The sequence below is a fragment of the Terrapene carolina genome, unplaced genomic scaffold, assembly GCF_002925995.2.
Source record: "Terrapene carolina triunguis isolate 2854851 unplaced genomic scaffold, T_m_triunguis-2.0 Scaffold714, whole genome shotgun sequence".
Classification (NCBI taxonomy): Eukaryota; Metazoa; Chordata; order Testudines; family Emydidae; genus Terrapene; species Terrapene triunguis.
In genome coordinates this window covers 10374729-10397225 of record NW_020665065.1, presented here as the reverse complement: position 1 = coordinate 10397225, position 22497 = coordinate 10374729, and the positions used below count along the sequence as shown (strand labels likewise).

The 22497-nt window shown below is 45.7% G+C and overlaps 1 protein-coding gene across 1 annotated transcript; it reads right to left on the bottom strand.

The window, feature by feature from the left end:
• Positions 1-15055: 15055 nt before the first annotated feature.
• On the bottom strand, positions 15056-15805 carry LOC112109741 (forkhead box protein L2-like). Its single transcript, XM_024204355.2, has one exon. It carries the CDS (start codon positions 15803-15805, stop codon positions 15056-15058), a length of 750 nt encoding a protein of 249 aa, XP_024060123.2.
• Positions 15806-22497: the final 6692 nt, after the last annotated feature.

The following is a 22497-nucleotide window of genomic DNA, read 5'->3' as shown; positions in this document are numbered from 1 at the left end:
AATTCACAGATCACCAGTGATTTCGGAGAGGAGGGAGAGGCCTCTATTCTGAGGAAGTCATCATTGTTCATGGCCCCTTATCGTTTCACCATTGTACATGACACTGAGAGATTAAGGAGTGGGGAGGAGGGAACTGAACAGCTATGGACAAAAAGTCAGTGGGGGTGGGAAAGCCAAACAATCCACTGCACAGACCAACAGCCAACATCAACGATCCTTATTTATACAGTTGCTCAAAGGGTGGCCAACTTCTTAGCTTTATTGCCATGACCAGCTGCTTCTATTTTTACACTGTACAATTAACTGGATAAAGTAGGAGCAATAGAAACAATATCACAAGAAGCTCAGTGATGCTGAAGGGAAACATGCTGGCCTTGTGCCTCTGGAGACCCAGGCTCCAATTCTGATAAGGTTGCAGGAAGAATGCGTTCGATGATCTCAGCCTAATCTTTATTGGACAACTGGGTTCATAGCATGAAGCCACCGAACAACCTAGTACAGCTCAGAATGATTGACAGTTTCTACTCAAGATTAGGATAGTTGGCAGTGTTGCAGGTCACGACTGAGATGCATTGGCAGAGCTGTGTGGGGCGGGGGGCATCAGTGTAGCACCTCTCTGCACTATGCCTGACGTCGGTGGGAAAGCTATTCACCCTGTTGGGTTTTAAGTCTCTTGTACACACACACACACACACACACACACACACAAGTGTAGAGTTGTGCAATGCAAAAGCAGCATGCTTGTACCAGTGCAGGTGTCCCTCACAGCCACAATTTCTCAAGTATTCATTTTGCATTTTACTAAACTCAGCATGGGTGACAGACACTGTCTGGTAGGAGAGGCAAAGAGACAAGAGAAGAGAGGCTACCAGAGCTGCACTGCAGGACCAGTTTGGATCCCAGATCCATATAGACTTCATCAGATCTCATGAGTCATGCAAAATTGCATGCACATGTACCAGCATCTGCACTTTACGAGTACAAATACCTCCATGCATGCTTTGAAAAATCATAACACCTGTATGCATAGAATTGTTGGGCTTTGCACCTGCAAAACCCTTTGCCCTACTGGGTGTTGTGGGTAGAAAGTCTCTTGCACATGCAAGCGTAGAATTGTTCAGGTGCACACACAGTGGGAGTACACTACAGCTGGGGTACATATGTGAAAACACAAATGGCAACTAGGGGACAAAACTTGCCCTGAATGCAAACCTGACGCTCCTCACACAGTTTAAACTGCTGTCAGACCTGCCACCCAAATCCACACTTGTTGTTCTTGCACAGAGAGCACCCCCTAGTGTAGCTAAGTGAAAAACAGCGGTCTAGGTCATCCTATTCCAATCCTTAGTGGGGGAAATACAACTAACCAGTTCTGGGTTTGTTTTTAAAAAGTCTTCATATTGCTCACACAGAGGGCTATGGCTGAGAACAGACACAGCCTGGTTTATCTGCAGGACCAACAATAATAATGACAATTGTTTTATTTTCTTAAAATGATACAGACCTGAAGAAATCAGCATTTAAACAGAAATGCACATGGACACAGACCCAGGAGGAGGAGGAGATTTACCAACAAAAGACTTACAGCTTTAACAGGAATATAAAACCCACTGAGGATGGCCCCAAATACTCCTTAACAGCTAGACCAGCTTGAGGCCAATCTCCCAGGCTTTGACAAAGCCAATATTACCATGGCAGGCATGGAGAACGACAATACTTGGCAACCCTATAAAAGACCTCTGCATAAAAGGATCTAATTGCTCACTGATGGGACATGCCTCTTTCCTCACCACCTGGGAAGTGGGACAAACTGATTGCAGCATGAGAAACACCAGAGGAGATAGTGCAAAGTAGCTTAAAATCCAGTCCTTGGCTTTAACCTCTGCACAACGGAGTCCATAACCCCAGCGTCATGACCACTCTGCCTGAGTCACATATGCGCTGATAAGTGATACAGTGGATGCCATTTCTGTTGGCTGGTCCACACACATATCCAAGCCCCTTAATTGAAATTAATCTAACTCAGCATAGCCTAATCGGTCACAAAGATCTTGGGACCAGGTCCTGAGACAGGGTCAGCAGCAGATGATTCTCATTTACCTGTAGCTCAGTGACAACAACAGATATTTGTTTCTGAGCTCTTCTCCCAAAGGATGAGGGACCTCCCCGTCCTCCCAGGATTTTCAGAATAACCCTCTAGAGAAGATTTGCTTACAACTGGATGTATTTATGGCCTCATTTTCAGAGGGGATGAGCAATTGTAGGTGCTTCACCCCTCTGTGACTAAAAAACAATGTATTGACAAGCTATCCTAATAGCACAATACAAAGGCACCACCTAGTGGCGACAGGAGGTAAAGCACTCAGGAGCTGAAGAAGTGACAACTGTCTTAACTCTAGTGACCATTCTCTTACCAACTTGCACATGCCCAGCTGCTTTTAGCATCATCAGTGGGAGTGACCAGCACATAACGAAGGAAGAATAGACCCCCATCCTCCTTCCCATGTTCCCTCAGGCTTGTTACTTCTGTGTATTTTGCACAGAGATGAAAATGAGCCTCAAGGACCAGATCTGAACTTGTCCTAAATTTGGGTGTTTTGGGTGGGGTCCACCTATAATTTTGCACCATTATTACTGTGTCTTGATGGGTGCTGGGATGAATTCATTCATTTTTAAGGTATTGGGAACTGGGATGTAACGCACAATTTGAAATTCAGACACACACTGATCAATCTGCAGTACCGCCAGAATTTCCTGTCATACACTACAGTCCCCTCTCCTTGAGCCAGACTGGATTTCCATGACCAGGCCTGTCCAAAAGAACTCACACATGCCTGGTACTCAATGTATTCACTTTGGGATCATTGAGCGGACCCTGATGTGATTCAAACCCGTGAGGTTCCAGGGATTCAGGGAGTTTCAGCTCAATGAAATACAGCCACAATAAGAGGGAGAAAAAGGGGGGGGGAGGAGTATTTGTAAGGAGCTACCAGTTAGCTTTCAACCTGCAACTACCCTGCCCCACTACCAAGTCTCTCCCTCAATATCAAGCCAAAAGCATTGCACACATGGGCAGGCGAAGGTGGTTATCAAGGCTGAGATGAAATCTCAGTTGTGTATTCAACCCAATATGCAGTTGGATGTAGGGCTGGTCAAAATTTTTCTGTTGAAACTGTTTTTGGATGGAAAATTGGGAGGAGGGGGGTTGACTAAAGGAAATAGCCGGTGAAAAGTGTTGACTTCCTGCAAAAAAAATTAATTTTTCATCAAAAAAACAAAACTAATGTCCAAACCCCAAAATGTTTCTATTTGGATACAAGGTCGCCATGCCTTCTGGGAGCTGTAGTTCAGTTGCCTTATACGCTCATTCTCTTCAATAGACCTGTCTCCCAGCCAGATTACATCTCATCATGCACATGGCCGGAGACTCCCATGATGCACCACCTCTCCTCACCAGCCAGGGCTCCCATGCTCCAACCAGGAAGCCCACAGAAGCACTTGAACTACAACTCCCATGAGGCACTGTGTTAGCATTTTGGAATCAAAATATTTTGATTTAGGGTTTTTTTTTCCCCACCAAAAAAATGAACTTTTCGGTGGAAAGACACCTCCATTTCCTGACCAGCACTACCCAGGTGTCGGATGAATAGCTAGGGAGCTTTCATGCCAGCATTAGTCTCCCCTTTTCAGGGTAACTGCTCACCTGCAGAAAGAATGTTCCCATGCCGCTGTAAAGGCCATGACCACGCCAGTGAGATGCACTTATTAAGAGTAAAAGCAATGAGCACCGTGGAGGTGGAGAAGTGGGGTCCCCCTTCTATATATTTTTCCTTGTCTTTTATCTGCCCACACTTCGAATCCAGACACAAGCACTGTATCTACCCAGCAGAGGAGACTGAAAGACCATTCCTGATATACTCAACATATATTGCCTCCCTCTGCCCCCCCCTGCCCCCGCAAACCACACATCAGCAGATTACATCGCCCGCCACCTCACTTAACTAAAGCTTGCCTAGATCTCCCCTCGGGTGGCTAGCTTTCCACTCTAAGCCATTGGACACCCTATGGCACAACAGGTAGCGCTAGATCCTCCCCTCTGATGGGAAATCCATGTGCTCAAAAGGGAAGGATGTTATGAACTAGAAGGAGAGGGAGCTCCTCATGCTGCTCTCCAGTGTCTCCCTGTGGCCAACTGTGGGAACAGCACTGATGTGTTCCAGAGTGCACTGGACCCAACTAAGGCTGGCCAGAAAAAAAGAATTCTGTTTTATAAAATATTTCAGGGTTTTGACATTTGGTTTTATTCTGATGTGGAATGAAACCAAGAACTTCCAACAAAATTTACCGGGGGGGGGGGAAGAGGGGGAGACACCACACACAGAAAAAGAGAGACACACCTGGGATGCATGTGCCTTAGCCACCAGGTTACTGGCTATTCTAGAGTGGGTTTTTCTCTCTGGTTTTGACCAGAAATCCCATTCTAGACCTGAGAAACCTTCCCAAGGAAGGGTTCATCAAGAGGGTTTAAGAGGGGTGCTCTGCTTGATTCAGAGCAGGGACCTAAATCTAGGGCTTCCAGATCCCAGGTCAGGGCCCCTCTCTCTAGTCCAATGAATATTTAATTCATAAAAAGTGGAACAGTTCCAGCAGGTGAGAGTTAAAGAAAGAGACAGACTCTATAACCCAGTGGTTAGGGCATTCATGAGGCATTCATAGACCCAGTTTGAAGTTCATCCTGTTCATCAAAACGGATACGTTTTTGTGTGAAGTTTGGGTTTCAACAAATCAGCATTTTAAGACAAAAAAACATTTTGTCAAAAAGCTGCCAACAAGTTCTATGCCCAATCTTCCTCCTAGCAGGAAAGCTGCCTCCATGTTGGTCTTGACAGAGCGTGTGCATTGGGAGGAGAGTAAGAGGAGATCCTGCCCTCCAAAAACGCACCCAGCAAGACCGTCTTTTGTTTTATCCGTTACTGAGACTTGACGGATGAGCATCAGATGTTTCCCATTGGAATATGGGCACCTTTTCTCTAGGGCTGTTTCTAGGATAAACCCTGCAATAATCGTTAAAATGATGAGATAGTTAAGTGGAGAGGAGGAGACCAGTGCTATCTGTCAAAGTATTTCTTGGCCGGTAAGCTGATTTACCTTGGCTTTCAGAAGCTTTAAATATCCAAAACAAGACTTAACCCCCTGTGCGGGTTTACCATATTTTGGTTCCTTCCTGCTACCTTCATTACTGGGAGATTCTCATCCTTTGCCAGTTTCATTTTACGCAGCTTTGTAATGGTTTCCCTCCAGCGAGGATCAGTATTTCACTCTTAACATCTGCTCCCTTTCATCCAATGCACAAAGACACCAAATTGAACAACAGTGAGTATAGTCCTGGGAAAGGTCCCTGAGTCATGGCCCTGATGACTGAAATCTCCTGTTTGTCCACACAGCAGCTACAGTGCAGGCAGCAGCCGCTGCCCAAGCTTCCCCTGTACTGCCTCAACCCTGAGCCGGGCTGGGTTAGAACGGATGACCTATAGTTGCCATCACCAATGATCTGATCCATTTATATATCCCTCTGCCCCCACCAGACATTTAAAAGGTAGCTTTATCACGCACACCATTCCAAGGATTCTCTCTCTTCAAAGCAGCATCGCTCAGGCACAAGAAAAAAACTGACGTTAAGACTTGACAGTCCACTCAGTTTCCCATTGCTGCGTTTTGGGATTTACTCTCCTCCTTAGTTTTGTATTTCCTAGGCTTTCTAAAGTGACCATCATATAAACAGACTTTCTGACATTTAATTAGATACAAATATTGCCATACATGTTAAACACGCTTAGTGCAGATGCATCCACTGCAATCACTAAATAAAACAAAGATTGAAGCAGTATTCAGATATTATCTGATCACAGCTTCCTTTTCCTAGACAGAGAACACTTTGCGGAGAAAAGCAATAGGGCCTGGAATGTCGTTGTTGTGAATATGATTACAGAGACAAGAGGTGCTGTTTACTTATTATACTTAAATTCAAACACCTAACTTAAAAGCTAGAACTGCTCCCTGGAAAGCATGATGAGTTGTTTTGTGTTTTTGTAATTAGTATATTCCCTTTCAAAGCCAGAATTTACTATAAGGGTGAATTCCTGAAAGAATCTCTCACAGATGAGAGATTGGCAAATCTTTGAAAGGTGTCAGACACATGAAAAGAAGCGTGCCCAATCAGTAAAATCGTACATGGACAAGGGAATGAACAATAAGCCAGGGCCCAGATTTTCAAAAATGACTATGATTTTGCATACCTCCCAACATTTCCAGTGGCTAAAGTGCCCAGGCTAAAGTGGTCCTGCCCCTGGGGGTGGGAGGGCCTGAGGTGGGGGACTGAGTGCTGTCCCCTGGAAGTAGGAGGCCCTGGGGGAATGGGTGCCCCCCGGCAGTGGGAGGCTTGTTGGGGTGGGGAAGTTGCAGAGTGACCCCGCACCCACACACACTCACCCTGTACTGGCAGCTCCTATCCTGCAGGGCTGGCTGAGCTTGGCTTCCTGCTCCAGATATCGTGACCTGGCTCCTGGGATTGCACTAGTGTTGCTCAGGTTTGGCCTGCCCCCCCTTTAGCCACTTGAAATGTTGGGAGGCATGCAAAATCATACTCACAGGAGCTGCTGCTTCAACCGGAACAGGAGGTTTGGGGAGTCAAAGTGGGACAGTCCCACAAAACCAGGGCTGTTAGGAGGTCTGGTTTTGGGTGCCCAACTTAAAACACCTTTAAAAGAGTTTGGTTTTCAGAATCAGCCTCCCATAACATGTCTCAGGTCAGGCAGCCACATTCACTGGTCACTTTTGTAATCTTGGCCAGGTCTAGCTAAACATTTATACCATGCTCCTCACTGTAGTAGTGGAGCATCTCAAGCTCTGAAGTCATTCTAAATTCATCTCTGGAAGCTGAAACAAGAGATATTTAAAAATATTCATAACTACAGTATTAGGGTCAGAAAGAGCTAGTCTCTCTCTTCTTAAGTGCAGGATTGTTTCATGCTTTGTCGAGCCTAAGTGTGAGTAATTTACTGGGATTATAAGGATCTTGGGACAGGGTCCGTTGCATTTTTCTGTGTTTGTACAGCACCTAGCACAGTGGGGCGTTTGCCCAAGACTGGAGCTCCTAGGTGCTACTGTAATACAAACAACAAAACAACAACTAGGGATGCAAATCTAACAGGTCCCTTTGAAAAGCTACTGTCTAGTTCAGGTGTGGCCAACCTGAGCCTGAGAAGGAGCCAGAATTTACCAATGTACATTGCCAAAGAGCCACAGTAATACATCAGCAGCGCCCCGCCCCCCCCCATCAGCTCCGCCCCGCCCCGCTCCCAGCGCCTCCTGCCCACTGGCAGCCCCGCCAATCAGCACCTCCCTCTCACTCCCCGCACCTCCCAATCAGCTGTTTCGTGGTGTGCAGGAGGCTCTGGGTGGGAGGGGGAGGAGTGAGGGCATGGCAGGCTCAAGGTAGAGGACGGGAAGGGGTGGAGTGGGGCCAGGGCCTGTGGCAGAGCCAGGGGTTGAGCAGTGAGCACCCCCCGGCACATTGGAAAGTTGGCACCTGTAGCTCCAGCCCCAGAGCCGGTGCCTATACAAGGAGCCGCATATTAACTTCCGAAGAGCCGCATGTGGCTCCAGAGCCACAGGTTGGTCACCCCGGTCTAGTTTAACTATTGTTAGAAAATATTTCTTGATGTCCAGTCTAAACTGTGTTTTACTTTATTCCATCCCATTATAGATTGTGATCAGTTTCCCACTCTTGTCCTTTTTAACCAAGCTGTATATATTTAATTCTTAGAATGCTTCCTCCACTCACTCTCTCTCTTTGTTGCTTCTCTTATTATCCTCTTTAACTTGCCTATGACCTTGGGGTTCAAGCACAGGACTGAGACTTGGAAGACCTGGATTCTCTTCCCAGCTATACCAGGCTCCTCATGTGACCATTAGCAAGTCACTTGCCATCTCCGTGGCTCAGTTTTTCCATCTGTAAAATGGAGACCTATCTCACAGTGGTGCATGAGGCTTAAATTGTTAATGCTTGTGAAAAGTATTGAGATCCTTCAACAAAAACTACTACATAATGCCTGGATTGTAACGATAGTTAGGTGTTCCAAAATTGCAAATAAAATTCCAAATAGGAGCTTAGCAACGCTGCATAGAGGAGGACTACCACCTCTGGTTTTTAATTAGATGCTTCTCTGTATATAGCTCAAGGTGGCTAAAAAGCCAGTTCTATTAATACTTTATGGTCTCATATCCAACGTGCTGGTCACAGTTACAAGCCTACTCTACAACAGAAAAGCTGGCCAATATAACTATACAGGTATAGCTATATGGCAAACTCTCCTAGTGTACATGCAGCTTATACTGGCAAACAAATGCTTTTCCTGGTGTAGCCTATATCAGTTCCCGGGGGGAGGGGGGGGGGGGAGAATAGCTCTACCAGCAAAAGCACTTTTTCCCCTATATAAGGGCATCCACACTAGGGATTTTGCCAATGTAGGCATGTCATTAAAATATTACCCCCTCCCCGCCCCCAGCGACACTGTTAAACTGGCCATAATTTTGAATGTAGACCTTGCCATCCACCGGGATCTTTCAGCATTAGTTCTGACGACTTCCTTCCATTCCCCCACCCCAGCATACTCTGGCTTCTGCCTATCAGACAGCACCTCCTCTGTATGTACCATTGGAACTGCTGAGATCAGCTTAAGATGCTGGAGCTACGAATCCATAGATCAAAGTCCGGGGGACGGTGGCAGAGCATTCTCAGCAGGGGGCAGCAATTCTAGAGTTCACTTATTTCACTGGTAAGACAGAGTCACGTTCTGTTGGCCTTATCAAAGTCATGGAAGGCCTCTTTCTTCTCTGGGTTTTTCCTTAGGAGATAATAACAAAGAGGAGGTTGGTTTCTACTGTATTTTTCTTTCTTTTTGGGGGGTTGGGGGGGGCAGGGAAGGGAGGAGAAGAGAGAGGGTTGGTTAATCACAAAAGCTATGTCCTCCTCCCTTTCAAATCTAGGAGTTTCTGCCAATTTTTCCAGCATCTCTGAATCACCCTGTACTTCCTTCTTTGTTCCCCATGGAGTCTGCATCACCTCGTAGCTTGAGACCATCTGTGAATTTAATTAACGTGCTATTTACTTCCATCTTCCAGATCATTTACAATCTCACATAGATGTTCGAGCATAACACAATGATGATCCCTACAGGGCTCCACAAGTCACCTCACCCCAATTAGATGCAGTGCCATCTAAAAACTCTCCATTATGCATCAAAGGTCCTTTCATCCCATTCAAATATATAAAATGTGTGGGCATGTGTTCATTCCAGCAAATTATTTTTTCTTTGCTTAGTCTCTCTCATAACAACATCTTGACACTTTGTCCCAGGTATTGGTAACTGCATGGTATTCAGTTGTCATCATCAATGTTCCAATGCCCACGCAGAGCAATACCACAAAACCCATGAGGTTATCAACACAAAGCAGAGAAGACAGACAATGGAGCAAATATTCCAGACTTTGCTACAATCTGTAGATCATACTATACAGTCTAATTGCCTGACTAAAGAATTTCCATCTCACCCCTAGGATTTGCCATGAGATTTCAGATATAAGGTTTATGGCCTGATTTTCAAAGTTGCAGAGCACTTGCAGTTCCCATTGACTTCATTGGGAGCTGGGTTTGTTCAGTGCCTCTAAAAACGTGGGCGCTAATCACTTGGCTTTTTCTGCCTTTAAAGCCCATGAGCGTGCTTGCACTATATTAAATGGCCGACCTCTCCACACTGCCTGTTTTCTTAAATTAAGGGAGCTGGATAACTTTTTACACACAGAGCAATACTTGTGACTTGAGTTTGCATGTTTCATGCTTTGTTTGATTCACTCTAGGATACTCTACTGCTGAATACCAAAGGTCAAAGTATAAGCTCAATAGAGACAAACACCCTTTCAGTTCCTTAGTAATGAATCGGAGACCTATCACAACTTTAAAAAAAGTCTGTTAGATGGTTTTCCTTATCCAACAGAAACTACCTTATGTGACTCCAGCTACAGGGTGTTTGGTTTTAAATTCACGAAATGCAAAGGAAGCTGCATATATTGGGTCACTGGGCATAGGTACAGCAATTCCTACAGTTAGGAAAATAGAGACCCTTCCCCTCTCCACCACAGGGTAGAGCCAGGACCAAGAATGAAGTTAACCTGCAGCCAAGCCTAGGAATAAGACTACATCACCATACTAATGAAAACCCGCTCTCCCCTTGTAGATAGAGAACGGTGAATGGATGACATACAGGACTGAAAATACAAATCGGAGTCACCTCAACGTCACTGGCTTGAATGAAAACCCATGCAAGTAGCAACTGAAAGCTGTTACCGCTTGGGTGGCTGCTCAGTACCCCGTGTTCAAGGAGTTGATGGTCTCAGTCCAGCTAGCTGCAGAATTAAAACCCACAGGGAAATTGAACCCTTTTTTGCAGTCTTAAGAGAGAAGCGAAGGGCAATGGCAATGCACACAAGTGGAGCAGTATGGAGACACTTGCACAGCTGAGGCAGTGTTTGTTTTGTGCATGGGAGGGAGACTTTTGGTCTTCGGCACCTCTCACAAGCACCAAAATTTAAAAATTATAACATTTTAGCAACCAGAGATGAACGCCCTGTACCCTGCCCCACTCTTTGATGATACAGGAGGCACACTGATGGAATCTAAGGAGTCCCATCTGCTAGCACGTGGTAATAAAATGAGGCTTTCCATAGGGTGGGAAGTGAGCCAGAGAAAAAGTCAGGGGACCCTTGGGGGACACAAAAAATACTTCCTCCTGCCCCCCTCCCCCCGGGTTAGAGCATTACTATCTAATGCTTTCATGCGCACCAAACATCTAACTGCTGTCAGGAATAAAGCACTTTTTCACCCTCAGCTAGCAGCCTCAGCTGAAATATCCAACTGCTAGGGGTTGGTGGTATTTGGTGGCCTTCCAGACCAGCATGTCTGTGGTGACCCCATCAGTTTCTGCACAATTTTTGTTTAACATTAAAAAATTGTTCTCTCATTATTTGTATTGCAGTAGCACCTAGGAGGTCCAGTTATAGACCAGGACCACACTGTGCTAGGCGCTGTACAAATACAGAACAAAAATAGTCCCTGCCCCAGAGAGTTTGCAATCTAAGACTTTCCTAGTGTGGCTGCAAATAACATTTTCTGAATGTGAACTAAATATAAACTGGTGTGTTTATCTTTCTGAGTCTGCAGACAGCCCAAAACAATAGCTGTAGATGAAAGGTATGAACTTACGCCTTTCATCACACTGGTGGTGTTGGCTCTGAAGCCATGACACAATATTTTAAAAGTCACCATTTCACTATGGTTTCTTTTAGCAGAAGCATTCCTCTTCTCTGGGATTGTGTTCACATTTTGGGATTACAGGAAGAACAGAGCAGAGTATTACCACTACCTTCCCCTGCCCTCCCCTCCCCCACGAATCATACCCCTGCCAACAGTTTACAAGCTCACACCCTGGCTGCCCAGTCACACTTCTAGAAACCGGCCAAATCACTGAAAAACTAAACAAAACAATTCACCACCCTATTTAAATGGAAATCATTATTTTCAAAGTTCTTCTACCTAGTTTTGAAAGGCTAACACGCACTCTGATGGAAGCTGGAATGTTATAGATGCGAACAGCAGGAGAGCCGAATGTGTTGAGCATTGGCCTGCTAAACCCAGGGTTGTGAGTTCAATCCTTGAGGGGGCCACATAGGGATCTGGGGCAAAAATCAGTATTCGCAGGGCCGGCTCCAGGGTTTTTGCCGCCCAAGCGGGAAAAAAAAAAAAAGCCGCGGTCGCGATCTGTGGCGGCAATTAGGCGGGAGGTCCTTCGCTCCAAGCAGGAGTGAGGGACCGTCCGCCGAATTGCTGGACATGCCGCCCCTCTCCAGAGAGGCCGCCCCAAACACCTGCTTGGCAAGCTGGTGCCTGGAGCCGGCCCTGAGTACTTGGTCCTGCTAGTGAAGGCAGGGGGCTGGACTCGATGACCTTTCGAGGTCCCTTCCAGTTCTATGAGATAGGTCTTGTACATTTCACCTGTGGCTGCCGACCAGTAACAGCAAGTCCTGCATGGAGTTTTCCCTCATTTGCAGACAGTGTGTTGCCTTTCCTTGTATCAGAATGTCTATCTAGGGTGACCAGACAGCAAATGTGAAAAATTGGGACAGGGTGCGGGGGCTAATAGGAGCCTATATTAAAAAAAAGACCCAAAAATCGGGACTGTCCCTATAAAATCAGGACATCTGGTCACCCTAACACTATCCAACAAGTCCTGATATCTGTAATAAAGCACAAAACCAATCAATCAGTTGTCTCCTTTTATTATGGAGATTTTTGAAAGGTTTATTTCTCTCCCACTCATAGACACAGTCATACATATTATGCATATTTGATATATGTCATATATATGCTATATAGCAGCAAATTTTAAAGAACATGAACTTCCATTATTAACTTCTTTTTGCTTGGTGATAACTTTCTGAAAAGATCTCCTCTGGGACTAGACTTTCCATCCCTGCTTCCAGTCTAGGGTTTTTATTGAATATATTTTATAATTCATATGTATTTCATACACAGCGAGAGAATATATATAAATCTGAGGAAAGCCCATTCAAAGATTGAGTTATGAGAGGGGAAAAAACCAAAATTTCCTTTTTAAGTTACTTACACACACACACACACACACACACACCCTCAAAAGTTACTGGGGAAAAAAATTCCATCTTGGCAGAGGCTCCAGTAACACACTGAATTTATCCCAGGTCTCTACAGTTTATTTTACTCCTTCTGCTGCCTCTTCTGTAGTCTGTCTTTGTCTCTCATTAACCTCTAGGGGAGTCTAAAGCCTGGTCTATACTTCAAAATTGGATTGACCTACCTAAGCTGCTCAGGGCTGTGAAAAATTTTGCATCCTGAGCACCGTAGTTAGGTCGACCTAGCCCCCCGACATGTAAATGCAGCTAGGTCAATAGAAGGATTCTTCTACCAACCTAGCTACCACATCTCATAAAGGTGGATTAACTACAGTGAGGGAAAAACCTCTTTTCCATGGAACTTATCAACTGTAAAATTCCAGAATTATTTCTCTGTGTAGCTTTTTTTCTGCATTTAATACCTGAAGTTCAACTATAATCAGCAGGTGGTTTGTTGAACAATATATTAGGATTCACATTAAAGCAACAGTGGAAAATTACTTATTTCTCTGAAAATCTTAATACTGCAACAAATGGATATTTCTTATATACACACTTGCTTCACCAAAGGATAGTCCCATAACTAAAATCTACTAAGGTTGCTAAAATTTTGTGTGTGTTGTATTATGGAAGTTATTTTGAAGAAGAACAAATTCAAAACTACTTTAAAGATTAAATATTAGAACTCTGGTCTAGTTTGGGTTACACATTATTTTAAAACAAGGCGGGAGGGAAGTCAACACAGTAAAAAACTAGTTTAAATAAAGCCATGTTTTATAAAGTAACAAATATTTATTTAAACAAGTCTCAAAATGTAACACACCAGAAAATGCTGCTATGCACACTGATAGTATCTCAACCACTCGTTTCTATAACAAACCAACCTGCGATTTCGATTAGAAATACTAGTGGCGTTTAGAATCTTTTTTTGGCAGGAAAAGAGCTGAAGCCACCCCTGAAATTTAAATGACAAAAGCACCGCGGCATTGCCATTATATAAACATGTTCACAACAACTATACTAACAAGGAACAGTATATAAAATGCCTTCTGACTTCACGTCAACCCAAATAGTTTATCTTTAAATATAAAAACATAAGGATCACATCTATCCCAAAAGTCTTTGGTATTTAACATCTTAAAAAAAAAAGGTATTCCTTTACATAGTGCTTAAAAAAAAAAAAAGTTCAGTAATCAAGTTTTGAAGGACATTTGCAAAAAGTATTTTCCAGAAAGTAACTACATTTCACTTTTTAAAATGATGGCACATTACTTTCAGTTCCCAAAACAATTTCTCAGACTTGACTTAAAAATGTTGATCAACTTCTCTTGCTTTCAGTTAACAGCCCAAGGTCAGGCATTTCCAGTTTCACTAGTACCACTAAATTTAACACAATAAAAGAAACAACGGTTATGCAGTGGAAAATTCACGTTTCTCATGAGCCACCGGGAAGAATGAACAAGGCAGCATACTTTAAATCACTTCAATAATCCAAAAGAATATAGACGGGTTTTTAATTCCTAACAGATGTACCAATCAACCAACTGTTTTCAAATCTATTGTCCTTGATGCGTCTTCAGTAACTGCATATTTTAAAGCGGCTTTCACAAATAAACGTCTCTGAAAATGTTAACACTATTCTGACTCAAATAACACATTACACCTTCTACAATAACTATATAACTAACAGGGAACATGTCTGAAACGCGTCATTGTTTCCTTGGAACAAGAAAGTTGTGACCCCAAATTAGTTATTTCAAATACTTTGCAGACAGGGAATTTCTAAAATATTAGGGTCTAGTTTTGCAGAACAAATAATGTCCTCTAGGATCCTCTGCTCGGAGAAGAATCAGTTTGGAGAGTTAGAGCTGCAGGGTGAAACTCACACCTCACTGTATTCATTTGAACTTCGAAGTTTATAAATGTCAACACAAATCTTACTGGGGTACTGTCCCAGTTCCTCCCCTTTTCAAAGCAAGGGAAGTACAGGCTCACTCCCAAAGGCCATTCCGCTGTGGCTCCTCTTTTCAAAAGCGTTGTTCCCCTGTCCACCGAATTTGCACCCCCCTTCCTCCAGCGAGGCTCCCCCAAAACCTTTCAACGATTTAACTTTAGAGGCAGCGCGCATCAAATCTCGCCTGCCTGTGACACCCCTTCCGTTATTGCCTTAACAAGGGAGGGGTCCCCGTTATCAATCCAAACGCAGCCTGGGCCCCCCCCCCCCAACGCTCAGAGTAGAAGCAGGGGGAAGGGGAGACCCACTGCCCTCTCCTGTCCGACGGCCAAGGAATCAAAGGTCTATGCCGGCGGGCAAGGCGCCGTAGGGTCTCTCCTGCTCGCCCCAGTAACGCATGAAGGGCAGCTCCGGGGGCTGCTGGTAAGGGCAGCCGGCCCCCCCGGTCGCAGGGCTCAGCGGCTGATGCGCCCCCCCTCCGGGCAGCAGCAGCCGCGGGTAGGGGCCGTAGCCGCTCAGGGGCACCGTGCACGGGGGGCAGCTCGGCGGGGCTTGCCCCGCGGATGCCCAGGCGCTGCCCACCAGGTAGGCGGCCGGGGGGCTCTGGTGGGGCAGGTGGTAGGGCAGCTCCTGGCAGGTGAGGCAGGCGGGGGCCGGGCCGGGCGCCCCCAGGGGGGCCCGCTGGGGTCTCTTGACCCGCCGCCGGCGCCGGTAGTTGCCCGGCTGGAACATGTCGTGGAAGGCCGGGTCCAGGGTCCAGTCGCTGCCCTTGCGCTCGGCGCCCCGCTCCCGGGGCACCTTGAGGAAGCAGGCGTTGAGGCTGAGGTTGTGGCGGACGCTGTTCTGCCAGCCCTTCTGGCCCAGCCGGTAGTAGGGGAAGCGCCCCACGATGTACCGGTAGATGCCGCTCAGCGGCAGCCGCTGCTCCGGGCTCTCCCGGATGGCCATGGCGATCAGCGCCACGTAGGAGTAAGGGGGCTTCTGGGGGGCGGCGGGGGGCTCCGGGGCCGCCTCCCCCGCGCCCTGCCCGTCTCCCACCGGCGGCTCCGGCTGGGGACCCAGCGCCCCGCTCTCCGCGCCCTCCATGGCACCCGCTCTCCGCGCCCCTCGCCGGGGGCGCACGGAGCTGGAGGAGGGCACGGGGGGTCCCGGCTGCGCGGGTCGCTTCTGGTTGCCAGCCTGGGCACTCGGTGTCCTGCGCTGCCCCGCTCCGGCTCCTGTCTGCGCCCGGCTCCCTGCCTGCACTTGTGTCCTTCCCGGGGCGCCCCCCGGCTGCCAGCGCTTGTTTAGGGTCAGGGCCAGGTCACGCCCTTGCTGTCATTAGGAAAAAACCCAAATACAGCAGCAGGTCAAGAGGTTGCGGGTGGCACCTGCACCCCCCGCGCAGGGACCAGGCTGAGCCTGCACAGTGGGTTAAAGGGGGTGTAAGGAAAGCTGGTGTCTCCCCCCCCCCCCCCCCCCAACTCACCGGCGGCAAACCCGGGCTCAGCCATCTGCCTGCAGGAGAGAGAGTGGGGTCAGGGCCGAAGTTTTCCTCAGCTCCAGGGAGAAGGGCCTGCAGCAGGGTGGCCCCAGGGCAGCAGGGCCCTGCTCTGAGACATCCCCTCTGGCCCTAGGCCCAGGCCCTGAGGGAGTTGAGCCCCCAGGAGGGTGAGCGAAGGCCTTGTCCACACTAGGCCCCTGAACTGTTTGTAAGGGAACTACTTCAAGCCCACCCCCCCAGCAGGGCTGGACCATATTCAGGCTCAGCCTGTAATCACCTTAAGTCAGGGCAGCTGTAAGGCCCCAGAGGTACAATCACCAGTAGGCAGTACCTCAGCTGCCAGCTGCAGAGCATTCTGGGAGATTGCACAAGCCCAGCAGTGCCCTGAGAGCAGACTGGTGTAGGGACCTATTGCCTCTAAAACAAGTGAACCAAACAGTATCAAGCACTACTGCAGCATAGCCCCTTCCCAAGGGCACAGAGTCCCTTGAGCTTGGATAATGCTGGGGGTATTTCAATCCTGTTCTAGGACACACAGGCTGTTCCTGGAGGATTTTGTTCTAGTACAGAAAGCTGTGGGCCCAGCCCCTAGGGTCTCATTGAAGGGGCCTGATGGTAAATTTAAAAGAATACACACAGCAGCACCTCCTTGCCTCTTTCTTGGATGGGACTATAAATTCAGCCCAAAAAGAAAGTGCAGTTGCGGAGCAGTTAAAAGGGAGTTAGTTGATGGGAGAGGCCTTGAGCACAGATAACCAAGATCAAGAAGAGAGTTCAAGATGGTTTAAGGTCTACCACAGGAAAGTTTAAAATTAGTGCCAACACCCCTTATGAAAAGATATTAAATAATTTAAAGTAATTTAATGTTGACAGGTGAACCTCCTCCCATTGAAATCAGTGGCAAAAGTCCTAGACTTCTACCAGAGCAAACCTGTAAACAATATTTGAATGACAAAGTATGGGTCAATGATACTCTGTGAATATAAAAGTTATTTACTAATAGATTTATACATCTATTAATTTAAATGTGAAAATTAAATTAGCAATTATACTAGATATGTTTTGCAGGGTGTGTGAGGTAGAGGCGAGTAAGGAAAATTGGGGAGTGATAAAAAAAATTGAAGTGTTTGGTAACTCTCAATATGCTGACAGTAAGTAATCTCTAAGGAATCAACACATGGGTCTTGAAACCCTCCATAGAAAGTGATCTGAGTTAGGCCACAAGTCAAAGTGATCAACCAGGCTCAATCTAGCACTCTTTATCCACCCTACAACACCCCCAGTTTAGAAACCCCAGCAGCCTCCCTTTATATCAGGTAGAGGATGAGGTCTGCTGGATGGGCCTGTAGCTGAAGAAGGCATAGTGGCAGAATACTACAGGGCTACGGCAGCTCCTGCCCACACTATGCCCGTCTCTTATCACAGTCTGTCACATTCACAAGCACAACAATTCACCGAACACTAAAATATAAGAGTCAATGAGAGAGGGATAGCGTTGATCAGTCTTGATTCTAGTTACACAGCAGTTCACGTTAGATCCTTAAAGAGCCTCTGCAGCTACTTCTAACCACTCCCCTAACCTCACCAAAGCTGTCTTAATTACAAGTCAAAACCTTACCTACTTTTGCCATTAATTTAATAAAGTTATTGGTGCTTGTTTGTCTAGGCAACAGAGGCTCTGTTCTGCAGAAACAATTTGTATAAGGAAAGAGAAACGTATTTGCATGTCATTTTGTTGTATCAAAGCAGCGATAGCTTGATGCTAGTGGATCACACAAAGCTGTCATGCTATGTTTAATTGATTACTAAATCTCTCATCTTCACTTTCGGACTTAAAAATGCCCATAAAGTAATGAGGGCAGAAATAGCACAAAGATATTCAGGATGAAATATCCCCACCACTAAATGATAGCTCTCCTTTGAAACAGTTTCTGTTGAGGCTGGTTTGTAAGCAAGTATGTATGGATTATGGAGGTATGTCATGTCTCCTCTGCAGGAGGAATTGAGTTACATGGTCTTCAAGTACTTGCACACTGCAATGAGATTACATTACTACCACTGCTCTGAACTACAGACCCATGAAATTCCAATAATACCTGACAGGAAGAAAAAAAAAAAAATCAAATGCACAACTACAAAGAGGGGAAATAACTGGCTCGGTGGTAGTACTGCTGGAAAGTATCTGGAGGTTATAGTGGATCACAAATTGAAAGAGTGAACAACGTGATGCAGTTGCGGAAAAGGCAAATATTCTGGGATGTATTAACAGGAGTGTTGTTTTTAAGACATGGGAGGTAGTTGTCCTGCTCTACTCGGCACTGGTGAGGCCTCAGCTGGAGTACTGTGTCCAATTCTGGGCACCACACTTTAGGAAAGATGTGAACAAGTTGGAGAGAGTCCAGCAGAGCAACAAAAATGATAAAAGGTTTAGAAAACATGACCTATGAGGAACGGTTAAAAAAAAAAAAACTCAGCACGTTTAGTCTTCAGAAACAAAGACTGAGGGAGGGACGACCTGATAGTCTTCAAATATGTTAAGGGCTGTTATAAAGGGGACGGGGGATCATGTGTTCTCCTTGTCCACTGAATGTAGGACAAGACATAATGGGCTTATTCTGCAGCAAGGGAGATTTAGTTAGATATTAGGAAAACTTTCTAACTCAAATTCTCAATTCTGCCACTGCCTCACTGGGTAAGAGTCTCTTACCCGCTCTGTATCTCCATTTCTGTATTATTATCTAACAGGGATTGTGAAGCATTTTTAGATCCTTAGACTAAAGTGATATGGAAGTATTATAGGAACAATGCTCCACATACAGGGAGGATTACTAAGGACATAAATAGGTCTTTTCTGTTTAACTTTGATTGTTTTAGGATTATTATAATTCAAAACACTGAGCCTTGAGATGAGAAGGAATTAAAACTATCCAGTAGATTCTAGCATGAAATGGAAGGGAAAAAACATACACAATAAAGAGATCTTAACCCACTCAGATCTTTCAATATTTTAACTTCCACTACAAAATTAAAACAAGAATTAAGAGCAATGAAAACATAAGTTTACGTGACAAGTATAAGCAAAACCCTGCCAAAGGAGAACACAAATCACAAGGCTGTTGTCAGAATTGGACCACCTTGATACTGAAGAGCTTGCACATGAGTTCGGGAGGCTCAGTCTAGTGGCCCTTATGCACTCACTTGATTAATCCCTACTCATGCAAAGTTGTGCCATGGAAGTAAATAGCACTACTTGCATGTGTCAGGATTGCAGGGTCAGGATCTAAGCATCTTCACTCTCTCTCACATACACGCCTTTTGCCTATGAAACACTGGAAGACATAATGGCAAAGTATTGCCTAGAGGTCTCAGCTGAGATCAGGCCTGATGGTGCCAGGTGCTTTACCTACAAATAGTACGAGTCCCTGCCTCAGAGGAAATTAAATGACAAAGTCTACCAAAAGAGGCAACTGAATGTGGTTAATAATTAAGAACATTAAGTTAGCTATGGGAAATGGCTTTCTTTTCAGCTGGAGGGGCTCAGGCTTCCAAGCATGATCTTTCTCAATCTTCCCCATCTCTGCTCTCTAACCTTGGCCTCCTCCTTGCCCTGAATCATGGGCCTCTCCTCATCTTGCCAGACAAGGAGGCTCAGGACTCCCAAGTAGTAATGCAAAGATATTGGCTCAGTCCATGTTGGAGTTGTAGCGCTTCCATTCTGGGTTGTCATGATGTCCCATCCTCCACGCTATTGCTTTGAAATGGAGGTAAGGGAGGGTGCTCATGAGCCGTGCATTTTGCATCCCACCCAGCCAGCTGAAAGTCATCCTTCCCGAGCCCCAGCCTGCACAGGGAGCAGTGGCCTGATCTTACACACCAATGCAGCTCTGCGGTATTACCATGTGGGGCTGCCACCAAGACAGGTATCACAAATAGCCACATTTTTACTTACTTCCTCTAAATTAAAAATCAGGCGCCAAAGACATTTTAAAACGAATACATCTATGAAATCAAGACATTAGATAGTAGAATTATAAAGCAGTTTCCCATTACGCCAGTATTTATAACGACTACGTAGTTTGCAATAGCGTCCAAAGGCTCCCATCAATGCTGAGACCCCACTGTGCTAGGCGGTTATGTCAGGATCTATTCCCCAGTCTCATTTTTCTATGCTTAAGTTGCATTGTATTTGGCACAGGGAAACCCAACCTGCATAGTGCATCCCAGCTACCTAGCTGGAGTGTGAGACTAGTACTGGGATCATAGGCTAGTTACTTACCACTGGGTGGCCGGACTGATAATGGAGAAAAAATAGGGGACCATACACAGCTAGCAGGAACAAACTCTCGCCATTAAAAAGGCATTCTGGTCCATTTCCTATGGGTAGGCAGCGGGAATCCCAAACAGTAAAGGAGAATTTGAAAAATGCTTCTTTGATGGACACACATCATCAATAAGAAAGCACTGAAAGGGGAAGTGCCTAATTTTTCTAGAACACCTTATTGAACACATCTCCTGTGCTAATGAATGTAACAGATACGTCCATCAGAGAGGAGTCTAGACAATTAAAGGACTGATAATGGGGAACAGACCCTCTCTCTCTCTCACTACTGATGTTCTAGCAAACTAGAAATGAAAGTTACCACCAGCTCGGTGGCAGGTCAGTGGCTGACATAGTGCCTGTTGGTGGGTCTCAAGTTAATTTCTAATGGATACCTGTCCACATCACAAAATCCTGATTCACAGCTGACACCCTGATTGGTAGTCTCAATGGAAGAGAGAGAATTCAACGGCCAAGACGATCAAGTTTCCCACTCACCTTAAAGGCTAGGGTTGCATCTCATTGGTGGGGAACTGAATGGGGGCAGCTTGCATTGCCGTGAGTTGTCTGCTAACTCTGTGTAGCTTTGAGATCACAGCTTGATTGCAAGGTACACATGCGCTCACACCTGCGGTCTCCCCCTCCCCCCACACGTGTATGTACACACACACACACACACACACACACACACACAAATAAAAGACACATTTAAGTGAATTTTATAATTTCGGGGTTTTTTTGTTTTGTTTTTTCTTTTGTTTTTTAAAGAAAAATAATCCTCTTTAAACACAGAGCATGAACTAAAAACCTCCTGGGGACAGAGTTCCCCATAACTGGAGCACAATGTAACTAAACTGTACAGCGTTAGAGCCCAAAACAAGCATACAGATAACATACAACATTTCTTTAGTAGGAGATAAGGTTTAGGACTCCTCTTTATCATTCCCCACCCTCCCCAAGTACCTACTTCTACCAGCAGGTACCTCAAACCCCTCCCCACCCATCCAAGGACACAGAGGATTTGATAGTCACTTCTGGAGGCAGCGTTTGTGGAAACAGCTTCCTTGCACTGACCAAATAGGTACTTTCTGATATTCTTACAGACATCCAGGATAGAAGTTAAGACTAGGATGTTTCCAGGAAGGGTGGCTGGGAAATATAGCAGTATCCAGAGATATCCAGAGGCAGCACAGGCTCCCAGCTGCATCCCTTTAGAGACCCCCAACTAGTTCGGCAATGTTTCACAATGTTACTGTCACCCAGGAATAGGGAGTGGGATTTGGACATTCACAGGCCAAAATTTGCCACCGAGTAAGCGGACTGAACTACAGTGAGTTCAGCCTGCTTATGTGCCAGGAATGCTTACGTCTAGGTCTGGGCTATTATAGGATATGACAACTTGTCCTTCAAACTCTCTCCACTCCCTTAACAATATACATCACACCCGCCGATACAGCCACGCTCTGGAAAAGTAGCATTGGGAATCCAAGATACTCTTAATTCAGAGCTGACAGAATCATGGGAAGACTGTCCAGGGTCTTGGGACATGCATAATAAATCTGGGCAGAGAGAGGAAGGATGTGTGCATCTTTAAGGGAGGATGGGGGATGAGAGAGGGTGATCCTTCAGCAGCAAGGCTGAGGTTCCTTTTGGTAAGAGTTCACTTATGCCCCACCTCTAAGTCAACCTTCACCTTATTTAAATAAAGCTCAAATCTTGTTTAATGTACAGAAAGTTTACATCCATCCCCACCCCTCAAAGGCTTTTACAGCAAAAACAATTAGAAAAATAAAATTCCATCCCTGAACAATATTGTACGAAGACCCATGCCACCAGCAATTCATGCACAAAGATTTTGACCGGGGAACCAGGTTTTTTTTTTTTTTTGATTCCTCCAAACCAGCATTATATAGAAACAGCAGCAGCAGCAAGATGGGGACAGTGTCCGGTAGCTGGATTAAGGCTGACAATATAGTG